General features: G+C 42.1%; 1 protein-coding gene across 10 annotated transcripts in view; it reads left to right on the top strand.

Moving 5' to 3' along the window:
* Positions 1 to 20615, top strand: part of TCF3 (transcription factor 3) — a 117807-nt gene that overhangs the window by 5514 nt on the left and 91678 nt on the right. For all 10 annotated transcript variants that reach the window (XM_038384361.2, XM_038384360.2, XM_038384358.2 and 7 more), the window contains exon 3: positions 6602 to 6674. In XM_038384361.2, coding sequence (XP_038240289.1) covers positions 6602 to 6674 — 73 coding nt within the window. The remainder of the gene's footprint in view (positions 1 to 6601; positions 6675 to 20615) is intronic.

Raw genomic sequence — 20615 nt, 5'->3', positions numbered from 1 at the left:
CCCTGGGCCCAGACTTTGATATGGAGCTAAGATTTAATAAATTGGGTAAAATTCCTGTTCTCCTACATTAGTGTAAATGTGTAACTGCTGAAGTCACTGTACCAGAGTCAATCCAGTGTGAGACTGGAATTTGAAGCATTGTGTCCATATGACACTTGTGTAGGTAGCTGCAGGGGTGCAGACCTTTGATATCAGTGGGGCTCCATGTGAGCACTAGGGTCTGTGGTTTGCAGGATTTCTGAGACAGTTTCCTGCATAGTTCTGTTTCTGGGAGCGGGTTATCTCCATAACAAATTAGGCCTGATCCTGCATTGTCAAGTCAGTGGGAATCCGTTAGTGAGCTTTGGAATTGGGCCTGTTGCGTGCATCCGCACTCGGACATGAACGTACTTTTTTGCCTAAAGAGGACTCTAAAAATAAAATCTCACTAAGAATGAGAATTAAAAAATACCTACAATAACATAACTCACTAGCTAGTAGATAATGTTCATACTGATACTTGTTAAGCATAGTATAGAAATTACATGGTTAAATCTTTGGAGTATTGCAGGGTGCTCACATGTCTTGTAACTGGGATGTAACTTATTGTCTCGTGGTCTGGATCTCTTGGGTTTTTTCCCCCCTCCTTCATCTCTGAATAAGCAGGAATGAAAAGGTGTCCCAGTGATCTGTGTCAGACTAGGATAAAGGATTGAAAACTATTGAGGCAAGGACTTTGTGGTTCAACAGCATCTGTTTAGACCAGTGCTTTCAATCCGTTTTTCTAGGAAAAATGCATACCACCCTGTAGCGAATTCTGGACCAGCTTTGAGCTGTGTTTGCCACCCAGTTGGGTGAATTTTCTGACCTGACACTACTGGTTGTGTATGTGATGGCGGCCTAGTCTGTGGGTTTCATTGGGGGAAAAAATACTGTAAATAAGGTAAATGCTCCTATCCTGGGGAGAAGGATTTAGACCCCCCCCCAAAAAAAGCGAGAAAATTAGGTATGTATTAAACTGCAAAAACACCCATCCAAAGCTTTCTACCAAAGTAACTTGCCAATAAATGGTTGAAAGCAAAGAGTGTTGTAATGTCTATTTAAGTTATAACTCCAGTCCAAACTCGCAGGCCTGTAGACTAACTGCTTTCGGGTGTGCAGAGCAGAGTTCTTTACAAGTGCCTCTGAGCTCAGTGCCTCAAAATACAAGTGAATTTGTAAGCTTGCTTTTACCACTGCATCGCGGCAGCCGGCCAGAAGGGGATTGCAAATCTGGGAGAAGACATCTCAGAAAAATTGGTAGTATTGGTTCAAAGTATTAAATTTAATTTTCCTTATTAGATTATAATTTTAATGATCAACTTGTGGCTTGGCATTTCTGAGGCTTCATATATCTGCCCTCTTCAGAAGGGGCTTCAGCCATAGTTAGGCTGCAGTCACAGCCATGACTTTTGTAATCTAGCTTGAGGCTTGTCACTTTAACTTGCTGTAGTTCACGCCATTCAGCTTTATTCAGACAACAGCCATTACAACCTGTTTGTCCATTGATCTCCAGGCTGCCTAACTGCATTTGTCTCAGGGCATTCTGGGAAAATTTGGGAAGCTATCCCATGATGCCTTAGTAGGGAAATAGTCCTTGGAGGGCACACACACAGAGCAGTGGAAGCACCAAGCCTCTGGTGCAGCGTAGTCTGGGATGTCATAGCGCGATGAGAGCTGGGATGAAGAAGCAGCAGCCAAACAATTACACAGGCATGGTTGGGGTCCTGTCTGTGCTGCAGAAGTGTGCCAAACCAGATATGTGGAGGCGGCTGAGTGCCAGTCTAAGCCTCTGGCAGGGCGAAATGCTGTTAGCTGCCACTGTTGTTAATAGAGTATTAACCATATGGTGTGCGGATACCAAGTACTGTATGTCGTAAGTTGCTGTGTGGACAGGACTTTAACATAGACCGTAAAAATGATTCCATCTGGAAGAGAGCACTCTGTATTAAATGCAGAACCACATGGGTTCAGCCACCCCATGAGGAGTAAAACTTCGTGTGCAAGGCAGAGTTGTGTCCAACCTTCCTTAAGCTAAGTAACAATTACCTGGCTCGTTTTGCATGGATAGACTTTTTTGTCTGCTAAAAACTTTAAAACTCCTTAAAACTTTGCTTCAGCTACTTCCTAGAGTTAAAACACTAAGTGTTGTTAAAGCAGTGCCATATGTCTCACTGTCGCAAAGGCAGAGTGCCTGCATTTCCATGATAAAAACTGGTTTTTGTTTAGAATAGAACTGTAATAAAGTTCATTTTACGTTTAAGTAGGCAAACAAAGCCTTAATTGGGAGGGTTTTGCTTAAAACAACACTTATACCTTTGCTAATTTTGTTAAGTGGAATCCCCTCTATTCCCTCCTAATAGAAAAGAAGTTAATGGTTGGATATTTTATGTGCTCCAAAATAGCTTTCAGGTTTAACTTTTTTATTAATTTGAGACTTACCTTATGAACTAAAGGCCTGCTATGTCATAATGAATTGCTGTTTAATAGCAGTAAATAGGATATTTTTTATGGACTTAGTATGCATGAGTAGCAGCTACATAACTAATGGCTGCTTTGTTATAGTCTGAGCAGGTGAAAAATTCACTTAAAGTCTGGGTAAAGTGTTCTTAAAAGTAATTGATTGATTTTTCAAAATATATATTAACTCGGTAGACTGCAATGGCTGTAAAGTTTCAGAGTAGCAGCCGTTAGTCTGTATTCGCAAAAAGAAAAGGAGGACTTGTGGCACCTTAGAAACTAACAAATTTATTTGAGCATAAGCTTTCGTGAGCTACAGCCCACTTCATCGGATGGCTGAAATCTGTCAGCTAATAAACCTATAAATAGGGTCCTATCAAATTCACAACCATGAAAAACACGTCACGGATCGTGAAATCTCGTCTCCCACCATGTAATCTGGCCTTTTGTGTGCTTTTACCCTATACTATACAGATTTCACGCGGGAGACCAGGGTTTCTCAAATTGGGGGTCCTGACCCAAAAGGGAGTTGCAGGGGGATCGCAAAGTTATTTTAGGGGGGTGGCAGTATTGCCACTTCACCCTTACTTCAGAGCTGGGTGGCCGGAGAGCGGTGGCTGTTGGCCAGCTGCCTAGCTCTGAAGGCAGCGCCCCCCCCTTCCCCCCCCCCAGCAGCAGCGCAGAAGTAAGGGTGGCAATACCATAACATGCCACCCTTATTTCTGCATTGCTACCTTCAGAACTGGATGGCCGGAGAGTGTCAGGTGCTGACTGAGGGCGCAGCTCTGAGCTGGGCTCCTGGCAAGCAGCTACTACTACTCCTGCTGCTCAGCTCTGAAGGCAGTGGTGCTGCCAGCAGCAGTGCAGAAGTAACGGTAACAGTACTGCAACCTCCCCTACAATAACCGTGCAGACAACTCCTTCCCCCCCAACTCCTTTTTGGGTCAGGTCCCCTACAATTACAATACCATGAAATTTCAGATTTAAATACCTGAAATCATTAAATATACGATTTTTAAAATCATATGACCGTGAATTTGGTAGGGCCCCACATATAAAATAAGTGACTGGACAAATGAACTTACAAGCTTACCTCCCAGAACATTGCTGGTATCTTAGATGTAACCATCCATTAAAATGTATCTCTGTATTTTTTTTCCACTTTGTTTGGATTTGTTTTTTATTGGATCCAAGAATGACACTTATCTGTGGGGATAACCTTTAAGTAGTTGTCATCTGTCGGAGACTGAAGGCATCTGTGCAATACTGTATACAGAAATTTAAGACGGGGGATTTTACATAACACCGTTAAACCTATGTTGTTCAGATCCAACAAAGAACAAGTAACGAACCAATTACAAAATTGGAAAAGCTTGATACTTAGGCCCTTCCATTGTATGCTGTTCTTTTTGCATCTAAATATTTTATTTTTAAAGTAACATTTAAAAATAAAAAGGAAATTCACAGTGGGTGGGTGAACTTAGGTTTTGCTGTTGAATAATATAAACTAACAAAGGCAGAGGACACTCTTAATCTGATTTACACTATGCCCTTAAATGAAGCATAGCAGTGTGATTTTTAAACCCACTTCACTGTGGAAAAACAGAAGTTGACAGTATAAACTTTATATTTCCTGTATTTTATCTATAATATATGGCTTGTAAATTCGTACTGAAGTAACATTTAGTATGCGGTTCCTTATTTATCAAATGTTGTGATGCTTTAGAGTTTCAGCTTGCTTTGATGAGTGATAGTTCTTTGATCGTTCTTTAATTGCTATGGTAATGAGAGCAGGAAAGGGTTACTTCAGACTCCCACTGACAGTATCTTTCAAAACAGACTAAGGAAGATGAAGGCAAGAGGTGGGAAGGCATCCCTCATTCATATGTGTTCAGTGTGCGGGCGTGTTGGGGATTGCCAAAAATAGTGGTGCTGGGGGGAGACCCCTTTTGCAGAAGTAGAAGAGAAAATGTGTATTGCACAATGGAACAAAACTAGACATTTTCTCCATTGGTGTTTTCACTCTAAACTTGTGGGTTTTTTGTTGTTGCATCAGCAATTATTAAGCAGAAATGCTTATGAAAAATAAGCAAACTGTGGCTTAAGTACAAATTGATGCTTGATACCAATAAATTCAAGCGCCCCCCCCCCCCAAAAACCCCCAACCAGAGAACTTCTTTGCAGTTCTTGGAAATGAAGATTACTGACCATTTCAGTTAAAGTAACATTTCTCCTGTCTCCAGGGGAGGGGGAGAGAGTAAGGCAATGTCCCTCGCTGTCTTACTGGGCTAATGAAGTGAATTTCTGACAATACCATTTTAATATCCCTTATTTTAAAAATCTCTCTCTAAACTGACAAGCTGGGTGAGGTAATATCTTTTATTGGACCTAGAAGATATTACCTCATCCACCTTGTCTCTCTAATATCCTAGGACCAGCATGGCTACAAAAACACGCTATATAAACTAACATTGCTGTTGCTCTAAGGAATTTCTTTACTAGCACTGAAAATCTAAGTATCTTGTGAGCCTTTTGTTTAGATATTTTTTTAATTGTGTGTGTCCATGCTTGCGTGCGCGCGCACACATACATACATATTTTCACAAGTATGTATGGGAGTTACGCACCCAAATTCCATGGCTTTTCAATGGAAGTTGTTTGGCTAATTGGTCTTTCTGCCTTGAAAAATCTCCCCCACGTATTCCTGTATTTTTGAGATTAGTAACCAAAGCTGAGCAGACAACTGTGTGAAGGAACACTCCTGGTCACGAGAAAGCATCAAATACGTCGGGGTATGAAATGCTGCATTTCTCTATTAAAGTGTTGTTAAATTGTTTAATTCTTAAAGTATTATAACTTTGAGTTATTCAGACATTATGAAGCTAAAAATAATGTAAATGATTTGATGATGGAAGTTTGAGTTTAGTATTAGAATTAGTAATAGTATTAAAAAACATTTAAAAATGTTGATTTACTAAGCATTTTCCCACCAGTTGTTTTACTGGCCAAAGCTCAATGTTTGTAGAAAAGAATATTTTCTTTTCTGCTGCACTCAGGTGATATACATTTTTAAACAACACATTTTTGAAACCCGCCCAGTTTATTTTAAAAATATTTGTCCATGTTAGCTGACTAGGTATGCAGTATTTTTGAGGAAGCTCTCTGGCAGAGGGAGCTTAGCTATAAATTGTACCAGTAACAGTGTAGCAAACAGGTAGCTAAAATGACAGATACTGTAAAGCACATTAATCTTTCTGATCATGTGTTAGCATGTGTTACATAATGTCGGAATCAGATAGACTTATCTGCCTACAGATTCTTGCACAATGTCCACTATCTTGGCTTATTTACACTGGTGCAGTGTCTCTGGGTGGAAAGGGAAAGTGGATGGATATTTGATGTTCACATTTGGCACTCAAGAAGAGGGAGTAGGGGAGGAGAATCTTCTGGTTGTGGTGCACTGAAGGTGAGCAGCAAATAAATGTGTAGCTTAGTCATCAGTGTCCTCTCCAGCTCGAGTCACTATGGTAGCTGCTAACCTAATGTCCTCCTAAGATATAGGATAGCACCAAATAAGGAGGGGGGAAAAAGAAGAGGAAATACACATGTGAAGACATGGTTTAATTTAATTTGTGGGAGGGAGTGGGGTGAACTTCTGTTTAGATGGAGAATGGGTACTACATCCTTTACTCTAAGTTATTGATAAGGGAATGAACAAATACTTTGTGGCCTTGTGCTCTTCCTAGACTTTTTTTTTTTTTTGCCTCCTGTAATAATGTGGGAAAGAAATAATGAGCCCTAAGCACAGGGGTGGGAAGAGGAAACCTCTCTTCTCCAATGCAAATGAGAAATATCCCAGAAGCTGCTTTTTCATGAAAAAGAAATTGGAAGGTCTGTGTACACACAAGTTTACTTGCTCGGGAATAGACAGATACCAGCTCAGAGTTGGAACACACACTCTTTCTTCCCTACTATATCGATCAGCTGAGAAAGCAGTTGGAAAGATTTCTGCACTCCCAGTACTTCTATATCTTTCTCGTCCCTCCCTTACCACAGTACAGCAAAGCTAACGTATTGAAATCTCTCTTCTTTCTCCCTCTCTCTCATCTTCCTGTTTTTCTAGATGTTCCCGCTGCCAGTGGCTAATGGAAAAAACAGACCCACGACGCTAGCGAGCACGCAGTTTGGTGGATCAGGTATTGTCTTTTTTTTTTTTTCCCCTTCTTAATGCCTCTTTTCAGAGTTAAAAGCAAATACAAAGCTCCAAAGCAAAGGGGGTTGTCAGTTTCGTGGATGCTCTTTAATGTATTTTCATGGTTCTATTGTACTGCTTCTGCTCTGAGGACCTGTATTAATTCCATAATCCCGTGTGTGTGTGTGTGTCCAGGAATCTTTTGCTGTTGTGTAACGGAGGTGAAACTTCATGAATAGCTCGAAGTCTCTTGGTTGGGACTTTCAAAGAGGCCAAAGGGAGTTTGAATTCCAATGCGATTTGGGTGTTGGACTCCCTTCAGCCCCTTAGACAATCCCAGACCCTTTTGTTATGTTTAAGTAGATTGGTACAAGTACCCTTTCTGTGTCACCTTGCCCATTCACCTCCAGTAGCATGGCAGTGATGGTCTGCTGGGGCTGGTATACTTCAGTAGTTTGGACACCCATTTTTGAAAATCTTAGCCCTAAAGGTAGGCTCCTATCTCAATATTTAGGGACCTAAATAAATGCTTGGGATAACTTCCACCAGCTGAGGATCTGACCCCTGGTTTTCAGAAGCACTGAACGCCTGCTGGGTGCTTGGCAATTTTGAAAATCAGGCCATTTATGTAAGTGCCTAAATACTGAGTTTGGGAGGATGGGGGAGAGTTTTCAAAAACATCAAGGGGATTTAGGAATACAGGTTCATTTAAAAACAGTGGAATTTGTGCTCCTAAACACCTTAGGTAATCCCCCATGTAGCTTAACTTTTTCAACTGTTGAGGAAAGATTGAAAAAATTGGGCTTGTTTAGTTTGGAAAAGAGAAGACTGAGAGGGGTCTTAACAGTTTTTAAGTACATAAAAGGTTGTTACAAGGAGGAGGGGAAAAAACTGTTGTTCCTAACCTCCTGAGGATAGGACAGGAAGCAATGGGCTTAAATTGTAGCAAGGGAGATTTAGGTTGGACATTCGGAAAAAATTCCTAGCAGTCAGGATAGTTAAGCACTGGAATAAATTGCCTAGGGAGGTTGTGGAATCTCCTTCATTGGAAATTTTTAAGAGCAGGTTAGACAAACGCCTGCCAGGAATGGTCTAGATAATACTGAGTCCTGCCATGAGTGCAGGGGACTGAACTAGATGATCTCTCTAGGTCCCTTCCAGTCCTATGATTCTGTGGGAGTCAGGTTTCCATGTCTGAAATGTTGGCACTAACTGGGAGAGGCTTCTTAATTCAGTATTAAAATAAAATACTCCCAACACTATACCTGACGTGCTCTACGGCCATGTGGCTGCAACAGGCTTTCTATGCTCACGGATGTTGCATTCGTTAGACAGTTGTATGGGATGGGTGCTCTATAGAATAAAGTCTGTGGCTTGCAGGCGGGTCTTGTTGCCTTTTATCCTCCTACCCCCATATTCCTTCTCCCTTAACTGTGCTGATGCCTTTGTCGATGATTAAAATCTCAGCTATTCCAATACTGATTAACTGAAGCCACCCAAGATGTGTTGGAGTGTCCCAGTCCTATAAACCTGGCTGTGCTATTGCTCTTAAGAAAACTCCCAAAACACACTAGGATGGTGAAGCTCTGGCAGCATATGCTGTGATTAAATTGGGTAGTACTGTTAATGAGTATTGTTCAGGCTGCTGGAAATGGCTCAGCATGAAAATACTGCAGTCAAATGTCTTGCTTTTTCCACCTCTTGAGCTGCTTCCTACTGGGATGTCAGGATGGAGAGAGGTCTGGAGTTTCAGGAGCTTCTGGAGCCAGGTAGTGAGAGATTTTGGGTAACAGAGCTGGTGCTGTTTGTGTGTGTGGAAACTTTCAATCTACATGAAGAAACATTGCACAGTGGTGTCCCCGTGGCATCACTCACAGCTCTTCTGCCCCTAAACTTCAGCAGTGTTTGGGGCTTCCAGAATTTAGCTCAATCTCTAAACAGTTTTTTTTGAATGAACATTTTCCTCTATATAGAGACTTTAAAAAATAAGTTCAGTTTTTTTAAGTATTAATTTGTTATAAAGCACAACAGGTTTTAATTTGATTCATGAAGACAAACACAGTATGGTGTGCAAGTGCTTCAGAGCTATTTACTTTACCTTGACAATGAAAAAGATAGGGAAGGATATATTGGCAGTTGAAGGGCGGTGGGGGGTTTAAGGAAATAGAGATGTTTACGGTAGAAAGTAAAGGAGAGATGTAATTTAACACCAGTGGAAGTTGATCTCTGTAGCAAACATTCCAGCTTACGCATCTCGTACTTTGCTGCTAAAATAATCAACAAAAGAGACACCACAAGCTCGTGAGAGAGCAAGCTTGCATTCAGTCATTTCCTGCTTGGCTGTTGGCTTGCCTACTTGATTTGCAGAGCTGGCCAGTTCATGACGAGGAGTAGGAGTGCTGGGGAAATAGCCTGTGGTGGGCTAATGTCTTTCACTCAGATGCCCAATGTCAGTCTAGAACATGTACAATCTCCTCCGCCCCCTCCCCCCCGCAAGGTGAGTGAAAGGTAAAGTTGACACCACCCTTCCTCTAAGCCGCTGTTTTTGATATGGGCTTTCTGAATGGTTCATAACAATCATCAAGGAGTGATGATATACAATTGCATTAAAGGCGATTGCACAGCTGCCACTATCCCATTCTCCGGGCTTAGTGTGAGCCTTCAGTTCTGCCGATGGGCATCTTGATTCTGAAATGCAGCTCAGTGCAGTGTTAATGGAAGGCTTTTCATGCAGTGAATGGCCTAGAGTCTCACTTTTTAAAGGGTGAAGTGTATATTTTTCCTGTCAAGTTAATAAGTGATTTTTCGTTCTGCTTTTGGATGTTAGTGTGTTTTCATACCGACTGGTGGGTGTATAAATCTGAAGTGTAACAATGACCTGTCATACCATCCAGGGTCTTGTCTATACACACACACACACACACACACCCTCTCTAGTACTAGTTAAACAGGTTTCATTTGAACTGGTGCAAGGTGTCTGTGTGTAGACAAGACCCTGGATGGTGTGGCTGGTCATTGTTATACCTGGCTCATATTGATTTAGTAACTTACATTGATGTAAGACAGTTGTAAATCGTTTAGTGCATGCACCCAGGGGTTTGCATCCATCTAGCTAAATCTCTTTTCAAAACTGATTTTGGTTAAACTGGTGCAACTGTTGGGCATAAAGACCTGAGTCATGGTCTTCCTTGAGATCTCTGCTAATTTGAAGACTTAGATCTGTGTCAAGGGGGAAGAGTGCCTTCATGCCATACTTTAATTTAATTTGGTGATAGATAATAGCTCCTAGCACCCTCACTACATTCTCTCACTATAATGTAGGCTCTCATTTCTGGACTACAGTGCTTTTTTTTCAGATGAGTTGTTAGAATGTTTCACTCCCTGGTGGAAATCAGAATTGAAAAGAGCGAAGAAACTATGCTTTTGGGTGGTTTGGCCAAATTGTCTGCACTTGATACAATAAGGTGGTCTTCCCAAACACGAGGCTGGTAAATAGGCATCAATATTAACTTTAAAACAGTATTACAAGAGAATTGCTATGACAAAACCAACCAAGTTAGAATGCTTTTCAAATCCTAATTAATAATGCTCTCAACCTTCCCATGTCCTGTGGGATTTATTCAGACTAGAAGCTCCTCGGGGCAAATGTGGCCTCCTGCTATGTGCATAAAGTGCTAAATAAATCCCAGGTGCTAATGTAGACTACTAAATATAAAAGTGAGGAAATCCCAATATTAAAGTTGACATTTTCTGGGGCTAGTTTATATTTAAACACTCCTCCTTCTCCCCCCTGCTTTGTCTCTTAAATCACTCAGGGATAAATCAGTTTACATTTCTAATGGTGACCTTAACTCTGCCCTGTCAGTCTTGCTTCCCTCCCCTGATTAGATGGAGGAAAACGGTTACCACATGGATGAAACTTGTGTTCTTAGTTGCACAGATCTTGCAAGCTGTGTCTGCAGGATTTTTGACACACACACAGGACTCCTCAGGAAAGGTAACATCTTCACAGAGACTTTGTGTTGCATTGAGAGCTTTCCAGAATAAACATTTCCGATATGGGAAGGTGTAGTTACCTAAGCCAAGATTTTTAAAACTGGAGTCTAAAGCTAGACTCCATTGGGGATTACCTAAGGTGTTTAGGAGCACAAATCGCAGTGTCTTTAAATGAACCTGTGCTCCTAAATTCCCTTGATGTTAAAACCTCCCCTATGCTAAAAACTTTGTTTTCAGTTATTTTCCCCTGCATATCCAATATATGCCTACTGGCTTGAGTTTTAGACTTTCTAGGCCAAGCTGTCAGATATTTGCAATGGCAAAAAGATTAAGACTTTTTTCCAAAATTAAAATGCCAGTTATTTGATATATCATCGCTCACAGATGACTAACCTGATCCAATTGCCCTCCTCCTCAAAAATACTCCAAATAAATTCTGCCTCTGACAGGGCACAACGTTTATTACATTTCACGTGGAAATTACCTTTTTTTAAAATTGACATTTAAAAGGGGCAGTAGGGGGTGGTAGTAGAATCACTATCTTTCCAACCTTAACTTTGGAGTTGCTACTGTTCCGGAACTGCCAGAGCAGTGCATGAGTTGCCAGTGGAACAGAACAGATAATGGTTGCTTAGTTTTCTATAGGGTCCCAGTATCTGACTCACTCCTTGCGTTGTAAAGTGCTTTGGGGTTATGTAAAACTTGAAAAGAGCTCTATGGGAAAAACAAAACACCCGTGGTGGTGGTTTGGTGAGGTAATGCTGCACTTGGCCATCTTAGCCTCTTACATTTCTAAGAGCTCGGTAGCATTGCTACATATTTCCACCAAATTTGAAGAGGGCTCAGGAATATCTTCGATTAGTTATAAGCATGCTGAGGTTCAGTTTTGTGTCTGGTTACTGGTAGCCCAGCATGGCTCCTGCTGATGGATTATTCTGCTTGCAACAAATAAAAGCTTGGCAATGAAATGGCTTTGTCTTGAGTAACAAATTTTTTTATTAAATTTTGTTTCCTTTCTTGCTTTGTAGTTAAGAGAACATTCTAGCCTGAGGACTGTAAAAGGGAGTTGTGGGGGAGAAATCCCCTTTTTGCCACTACGCTGTGGTTTTGCCCCCTCACCTTCCCCCTCCTCTTTCAAAGTTTGTTCTGCACCTATTTGCTAGCAAGATTGGGAGCTGAGGTTTATTGTAGAGGGACTTGCTTTGATCAGGGCAAGTTCGTATAACATATTTGAGGCTGGCTAACGAGGGAGTTTTTCAGAGAGTTACAAGCTGGTGCATGTAACAAATTTTTAAGTTATAGTCTACTGAACAAAGTCAAATGCATTCTCCCTGGAGGGAGGTGAGTCTATATCCCTTTTTAAAGCTCACTTTAAACAACATTTGGCCTTAGATACCTGTGGCAACAACACTGAAAGTCATAAATTCTGTGAAAGATGAGATTGTCTCTTTAATTGGTGCTCTGGGTGAGCTGTTTGAAGATTTGATTACTTCATATGGGCATGCAACCATTTATTAGGCCACATCCTAAAGGTGGAGTTGAGGGGTTCTGTGTGCATGGGAAGGGGGTAGAGAGAAAGAGCACTCTGCCTTCTGTTGCAGATCTGTGGATATTAAAGTGACACTTTATTCATTATTTAACATGCTGAGAAGCCAACTTGCACATCTTAAGTAAAAGAAACTAAAAATTACAGTGAGAAAGTCTTGAAGAGCTAAATGCAGTGTCTTCTATTGAAATCCAGTCAAGGATTGAATTTCAGACTGATAAATAGTTGCCAGCACTATTACTTGTAGTGGAGAAAACAGAAGCTTTTAATAGTTAGTTGTATAATGTTTTCTTACTAAATTAATTTATTTCCCACATTTGGATTATGGAGAAGTGGGTGTTTCGGGTTTTTTTGTTTTTGCTATTCTGATATATCGTGAGAGGTAGACATGAGGTGCAAAAATATGACTTGATATTTAGCATTGACATTTCTGTACTGAAATTACTTATTTTAGACTGTTTAATTTATTTTACTTGGGTATCATTTCTCATTCAGCAGCATTGCAAAATGCTCCTTTTAAAAACAAGTTGTACCTGGACTGATGATTTATCAGTCCAGCCCATATTTTACTGTGACCATAGTTTATTATGGAAAAAAACACATTTACTCTGTTTTTAAAGGGAAAAAACTTGCTGTGGTCAAGTAGAATTTTGCAAAGTGGTTGGTAAGCATGTTAGGTGTCATTAGCTTGCAGAATCCTTCAGTCTTAGAATGTATTTTTCATTTGCATTATTATTATTATTTATTATTGATGTAGACCAACTGATGTGCATTTGGGAAGATGAGGCACTTAGACACTTTTGAAAACTGTAGTCTAAGTGACTTCTTAAGTCCATCTTCAAAAGTGAGGTAGGGTAAGTGGCTGTGTTCCATTCTTTTCCCCAAGCACCTAAGCCACTTTTGAAGATGAGACTTAAGCTTCTTAGACCATTTTACACTAGAGACCACTGATGCAGCTGTGCTGTTGTAAGATTTTCCGTGTAGCCACTCTATGCGAGGAAACATAATTAAACCACTGCCAATATGCAGCGGTAGCGTCCGCAGGAGAGAGTCTCCCACCAACATAGCACTGTCCACACCGGTGCTTCTGTCGGTGTAACTTATGTCGCTCAAGGGTGTAGGTTTTTTCACACCCCCTGAGCGACATAAATTATGCTGACAAAAGTGCTAGTGTAGACATAGCCTTAATCACTTAGTTTTAACTCTCTTTTGTCCACTTTCTTGTGCCCTGCCTCACAAATAGAACTTTGTGGGGTAGAGGTCTGTTCCCCCATTTTCCCTGGTGTCGATTTGGAAACCCATGGACCAGGATACAGGAAGTGGGATTAAAAAAAATGGAGGGGCTGAGGGGAAAGAGGAGCATTTCTGGAGGTGAGGGAAGGGAATTCTAGCTGGCAGGAAGTAGCAAGCTGTGTAGAACAAAGAGAAGAGTAATATCTTCACACTTATCTCCATTAATCTAAAGTAACACCTCAGTTGACTCTTCGGTCTCTGATCCCCTCATTATGTTCTTAAATAGGTATTCCTGCTCCCAGCACTTGCCTTGCCTTTGCAGTGGCTTCTCTTGCATCGCTGCAGTCAGAGCAGAAACACTGGAACAAGGCTTTTCCTTTTTTTTCTTTCCTCCCCAGTATTTGTCTTTCAAAGTTTTTTATAAGCAATGGAGGGGGTGGAGAAGGGGAGATCCTGAAGCAGACACAACAGAATTCTAATCCGGTAAGGAAAGATGTGTTTCTGGAAGGAGTGCAGTGAAGGCAACCATGTTATGACTCAGAACAAAGATGCTCCAAGAACGAATACAAATATTTCTCTGGTAATTGGAGATGTAACAATATAGTATTGTACTAACAGTTCTGTAGTTACGGTTGAGAAGGCACGTTCCTTACCAGTGAACAGAAGAACAGCCATGCTGGGTCATTCCCAATGGTCCATCTAGCCCAGTATCTTATCTTCTAACAGTGGCCAATGCCAGGTGCTTCAGAGGGAATCAACAGAACAGGGCAATTATTGAGTGATCCATTCCTTGTCCTCCAGTCCCAGCTTCTGTCAGTTAGAGGTTTAGCACACCCAGAGCATGGGGTTGTATCCCTGACCAGCTTGGCTAATAGCTATTGTTGGACCTATCCTCCATGAACGGATCTAATTCTGTTGTGAACCCAGTTATAGTTTGGCCTTCACAATGTCCCCTGGCAAGTAGTTCCACAGGTTGACTGTGTGTTGTGTGAAGAAGTATTTCCTGATGTTTGTTTTAAACCTGTTCCTGTTAATTGAATTGGGTGACCTCTGGTTCTTCTGTTATGTGAAGGGGTAAATAACAGTTCCCTAGTCTCCACACCCATCATGATTTTATAGAGCTCTCTCATTTCCCCTGTGTCGTCTCTCTTCAAGATGACCAGTCCCAGTCTTTTAATCTCTCCTCATGTGGAAGCTGTTCATCCCCCCTCATCGTGTTTGTTGCCCTTCTCTGAACCTTTTTCAATTCTAGTATATGGATGGGGCTACCAGAACGTTGCATACTATTCAAGGTCTGGGTATACCATGGATTTATATAGTGGCTCAGATATTTTCTGCCTTACTGATTCCTTTAGTTCCTAACATTGTTCGTTTTTTTGACTGCCGCTGCACATTGAGTGGATGTTTTCAGAGAACTCTCCACAATGACACCAAGATGTTTCTTGAGTGGTAACAGCTAATTTAGACCCCATCGATTTGTATGGATAGTTGGAATTATGTTTTCCAATGTGCATAACTTTGCATTGATCAGCATTGAATTTCATTTGCCATTTTATTTCCCAGTCACCCAGTTTTGTGAGATCCCTTTGTAACTTTTTGCAGTCTGCTTTGAACTTAATTACCTTGAGTAATTTTGTATCGTGCAAATTTTGCCACCTCACTGTTTACTCCTTTTTCCAGATCATTTATGAATATGTTGAACAGCACTGGTCCCAGTACAGATCCGTGCAGAACCCCACTATTTAGCTCTCTCCATTGTGAAAACTGACCTTTCGTTCCTATCCTTTGTTTCCTGTCTTTTAACCAGTTACTGATCCTTGAGGACCTTCCCTCTTACCCCATGGCTACTTACTTTGCTTAAGAGCTGTTGGTGAAGGACCTTGTCAAAGGCTTTCTGAAAGTCCAACTTCACTTTATCGACTGGATCACCGTGTCCGTGTTTGTTGATTTCTCTCTTCCCCCCTCCCCCAAGCTCCTAAGAATTGTTATAGATTGGTGAGGCATGATTTCCTTTTAAAAAGTCCTTCCCCAACAAGCCATGTTCTTTTTTGTCTGGTAATTCTGTTCTTTACTATAGTTTCAGCCAATTTGCCTGGTACTGAAGTTAGGCTTACTGGCCTTTTAATTGCCAGGATCGCTTTTGGAACACTTTTAAAAAAAATGGATGTCACGTTAGCTGTCCTCCAGTCATCTGGTACAGAAGCTGATTTAGTGATAGGCTATGCACCACAGTTACTAGTTCTGCAGTTTCATTTTTGAGTTCCTTCAGAACTCTTGGGTGAATACCATCTGGTCCTGGTGACTTATTACTGTTAAATTAATCTTGTCTTTTTGTGCATTTAACTTTCTGAAGGGAAAAAATTCACCCTTTGGGCTGAAATTTCTTTTGCTGGTTTTTCTACCTAGAGGAAGAAAATTGAGGGGGGAGGGCCATGGAGTGAGAGGGAGGCATGTTTAAAATTTTGTCTGTCAGAAAAATTCTGAAGTGAGGAAAAGCACTATTCCCCCCGCCCCCCATGCTCTGGTATCTCCAAAGCTTTATTGCACTCCTATAACAAACAGCTTCTCTTTGAAAACTTCAGACTTGACTTGGGCCTTGACTACAAACAGAAGTTGTGCCCCTTTAACTGTACTGGTATAATTAAAGCAGTTGAACCCCTCTGGATGAAAAGGGGAGTAAGCAACTTTATGCCACTATCACTGCATCCACATTGGGGATTGTACCAGTATAATTATCAGGAGGGTGGGGGAGGAAGATGAGGGGGAAATCGCACCCATAACTGACAGTCATACTGATACAAAAGCTGTGTGGTGACCAGGATTTAGTACTTGGTGAGGGTAAATGCATGGTATTCTGTTTTCAAGAAACTTTTTAAAAAGGAAGAAAAAAATCCCCTCGCAGCCTCAAAATGCTCGTTTTATCAAAAATGAGGAAAAAGACATAAGCTTTGAAAAATCACCTACCGAGTGTCATGTTTTTTGTTTGAATTGTCATATTTTCAAGGTTTTCTTTGCAACCATGAGGTCTAGAGCCCTTTCTTTTTAAATGAAAGATGGGATTCTAGACAACAAGAAGGCAAAGATGCTGGTGCAATGTACCACCCTGTGTCAGCCCAATTCAAACCCTGCTCTCGTGGGATTATGTATAAGTACTGTACATGTTGCAGGCTTGGGTCCTAAATTGGTTAAGATGTTGCCTAGCTAGTCTGGACCCTGGCCAGTCACCCCTGCTTCCGAGTCCCTATATGATGGCTCTCTGAATGTACAATCATTAGATCACATGATCATATCAAATTCTGCTGTATTGCATAGACAAAATTTTGCAGTTGGCTCACTGTCACAACTGAAAGCCTTCCAGGCTGACTGGGCTCCATCCAAAACGGGAAGATGGCTTTGGAAAGGGCCCAGCAGGTCTGGCAAGCGTTTCTGCTGGACCTTGGTGCTGCTAATTTCAAATTCTGCATGCTCTCAAGGGGACCAGGCTCCAGAAAGCACACCGCGTGTACCTAAATAACGCCTATAGTTGTATTGTAATTCTTTATTTTAAATTCACCTGCAAAACTAAATTTAATTAAGCTAGTACTAGAGGGATATTAAAATGTGCAGAAGTCAGGAAATTCATAGTTCTGGCAGTCGTAACTTGCTCACATTGCATGTACATGCGTGCGTGTGTGTGTGAGAGAGAGAGAGAGAGAGATCTGGCCAAACTTACTGACCCTCCGAACTGCATACGACAATCTTCAGAGGTTGGAGAGCCAGGGTGCACCTGCCAGGGCTTGGGGCTTCAGCCCTGTGGCAAGTTGGTAGGGCTAAGAGCTTCAGCCCTGTGGGGAGAGGGGTCTTGTGGCTTCAGCCCTGTGGGAGGTGACTGCTGCAGATTGGGGCTCCGGCCCCACTCCTGCTGAAGCTCCAAAGTCTGGCAGACACACCCCGTGGTGTGGTAGGTGAAGAATGGGGAGGGGGTGGGGGGCTCCTTGAGCCACACTTTAACTGTAAAAGAGCTGCACTGGGCTCACGAACTGCAGTTTTGCCATCCCTGGCATAGAATTCAACACATTCACTGAGCTGTTTTTTACTTTGCATGGCTTTTGCTGTGACATGGTTTAGAAATTTATTTTAATGCCTCCGAAAGATGCCAGTAAGAAATTCCTTCTGTCACTATATTGCCCAAAGTCCTCAGCCGGGCTCAGAACCTGCATTTTAAGGGCAATACAAATGCATAAGAAAAGTCCTTGCCTCAGTGAGCCTACAGCCTCATTTGCAAGTTATTTTATTTCATATATGTACAGAGGGATGTACAACATTGGCTTTGAGAACCAATTTTTGAATTGGGCTTGTTAAATCCCCATCTGGAATGTAGTGTGTGTGTGTGTGTGTGTGTGTGTGTGTGTGTGTGTATATGTGTATGTCTCTCTCTCCAGTGTACATGTAAAATGCTGCAGCACGCTGCTGAGCCACAAATTTCCACTGAAAGTGGATTTTGGTGCTTGCCGTTTACTGAATCGCAGGCCAGTGTGGCTCTGATGGGGGATTTCTCACCCTCTGTGGGCTAATGGGAGAGCAGCAAAACACCACTCCACTTCCCCTGATGCACAGTAATTTCCCTCAAAGCAGATTGGGTCACTTTGTCTGCTGCTTCTCCTCACCCTGGCACTCACTAGTTTTACATAGCTCCTCAGTCTGCCGTGACTTCTTGTGCGTCTGTTGTACCTGCACTTCATGCAAGAATCCCTGGATTCCATCCTTCCATGTTCTTGCTGAAGCTCAAAAGTCCATAATCCATAACTGGCCTTCCCTTTGTTGGTCTGGACCAGAGGTTCTAATGCATGAAATTCTGTGTTGCAAAGCAGTGTGCTTCTATAGAATCTTTAGCTGCCTTGGCTAACCAGACACTTGCCCACATCTCTGCATATCGGGTTCTCAACCTGATGGGTGGTGGCCACCCTGCCCTTTCCCATATTGCTAAATAATAGAGGAGTCCCAGCTAAATGAAAAAGGAGGTCCCTGATATAGAAAAGAGCATTGTGGTACAGAAAAGGTTCAGAAGCACCGTAGTAAGTTGTCTCTTTTGGAAGATGGAAGGCTGGCTGCATTTTGGATACTGTTCTGTTCTCTTTCAGTTCTCATACCATTCATCACCATAGTATCTGAGCGCATTGAGCAATGTGACAAACATCCGTAACTTTCTCTTCAGCTGCCAAGTCTTCCCCATGTGAACCAGCACCATAGGCTAGAGGCTACCCTTAGGCCACCAGGCCTGCTGGATGCATGCAGTTCTGGGAGAAGGGGCAGCCTGCCTTGGGACGCCCTTTGCTAGGCCAATCCCTTTCCAGTGGAGAAAGCCGCTTGAAGCCACACAAGCGAGTGCCCATTGGCTGCGTTGCACCCACCTCTCCACTGTTCATGACAGGCAGTGCAGGAGGTGTATCTCCCCAGAGCAATTAAACTTTAAAAAGTGACCACTGTTTGTTAATGTAACCACTGCTGGTGTTCAATAAAAGGTGGCACACCAGGGAATTTAAGGGCTCTTGAGAGACACGATGAAGCAAACAGGAGGTAGGTCTAGCCTGTGCGGAGGGGGATGAGGGCGAATGTCAGGCATCTGTCCCTTGCCTTTCCCATACAGATATAGTTCCGCAATACTTTGGCAGTCTTGATTAGCATATTAGCTTCAGCAAGCGGAGTTCTATATGCCACAGAGGGGAAAAAAGGTACTGTACTCCTTCAGTGTTGACTTAAAATTTAATTAATTTTGTCACCAAATGAGGCATGAAATGCGGTGTGAAATATATAGCAGCACTGAATGCTTAATTGTACAGGGACTGGAAAATGTAGCAAGCACTGAGAGTAAGAGATCACCTGAGGCAAACGTGGGCACAATGTTCTGGTGACGTTTTCTTTTGGGGCATCAATGAGCATCTGTCGACAGGCAGTGGCGAAGTAGAGAAAGAGCTCTGGTTGAAGTTTAGCCCAGCTGGTGATGGCCTTCCGGTGCACTTAGCGAGAGCTTGAGTTACACACGCACACAGAGTAGGGACTTGTCTACAGGGAGACGCTATTTACGATTTCCTGTTTGTATTGTAATGTCTAGGAGCGCCAGTCATGGACTGGGACCCCATCATGCTATGTGTTGTACAGAATTAAAAGCACAATAGCTATTGTGCATTAGCTCCCCATGGGGACCCTGTTGTTCCATGCGACTAGTGCCTTGGTGTGGTTCAGCTTCATCCACTTCCAAAGTGGATCCAGGTACACTTCTTCTCCGCAATAGCTATTTCACTGTGTAGATGAACCCTGGGGTTCCTGGGCAGTGCCGATGCCTTGATGCAACGGGTTGAAAGTGGAGGGAGGGCTGCATTTCAGTGGTACCATCTTTGGGTGAGAAGTTAAGGGGGGGGGCAAGTTTGTTAAAGCAGCTATCACAATTCACCAGTGTCATACCTGGGCCAACTCTTGTTTCAGTGGGTTTTAATTTATAAGACTAAACAGTTTTTCATCTTATTCTGATGCATACCGAGCAGTCTTGGAGCATGCAAGGTTGTGTTCTTATTTCTACATCTCTGCAAGTACACGAGGTGCTATCCAAGCAGACACTGGCTTGCAGACTAATGCAGGGCTTGTCTGTGCACAGATACTTGCTCATCCTTAACTTTATGTACGTTTTTAAGCCAATTTAAGCTGGTGCAACCCCCTGTAAGGAGACTTATTTCAGTTTGAGTGGCTTATTTCAGTTTAGCTAAAAAGTTAATTGGGAATAAGTTTAAACTAAACTCTTGATCTGAAGTACGTGGATCCACACAAAGGGGTTGTACCAGTCTACTAATTTGGTTTAAAAACGTACATTTAGTTAACCCACTACAACTTGTTGTGTGGACAGTCTCTTATATTGGTTTGGTTTGAGTTGATTTGGGAACAGATTTAAGCTAAATTCATTGTGAGTGTCTGTGCACAGCCTTTTGCACCTGTTTAACTAAATTGGGATAAATGGTCACCGGAAGTTGTAAACCGGTGCATCTTCTGTATGTAGACGATGCCAAAAGTATTCTGCAGCAAATTCTGAACTTGGACTGGCCTTTTCTCTCTACTCATAGAAGGTAGATGCAGCAAACTCCTCTCTATGGATGTTGAGGGATTGGCATATCCTCTAGGCTAGAGAATCTTGACAGATTG

Source organism: Dermochelys coriacea, chromosome 25, assembly GCF_009764565.3.
Source record: "Dermochelys coriacea isolate rDerCor1 chromosome 25, rDerCor1.pri.v4, whole genome shotgun sequence".
In the NCBI taxonomy this organism is placed as follows: Eukaryota; Metazoa; Chordata; order Testudines; family Dermochelyidae; genus Dermochelys; species Dermochelys coriacea.
The sequence above is the reverse complement of the archived record's forward strand: the minus strand, read 5'-3'. Positions and strand labels throughout refer to the sequence as shown.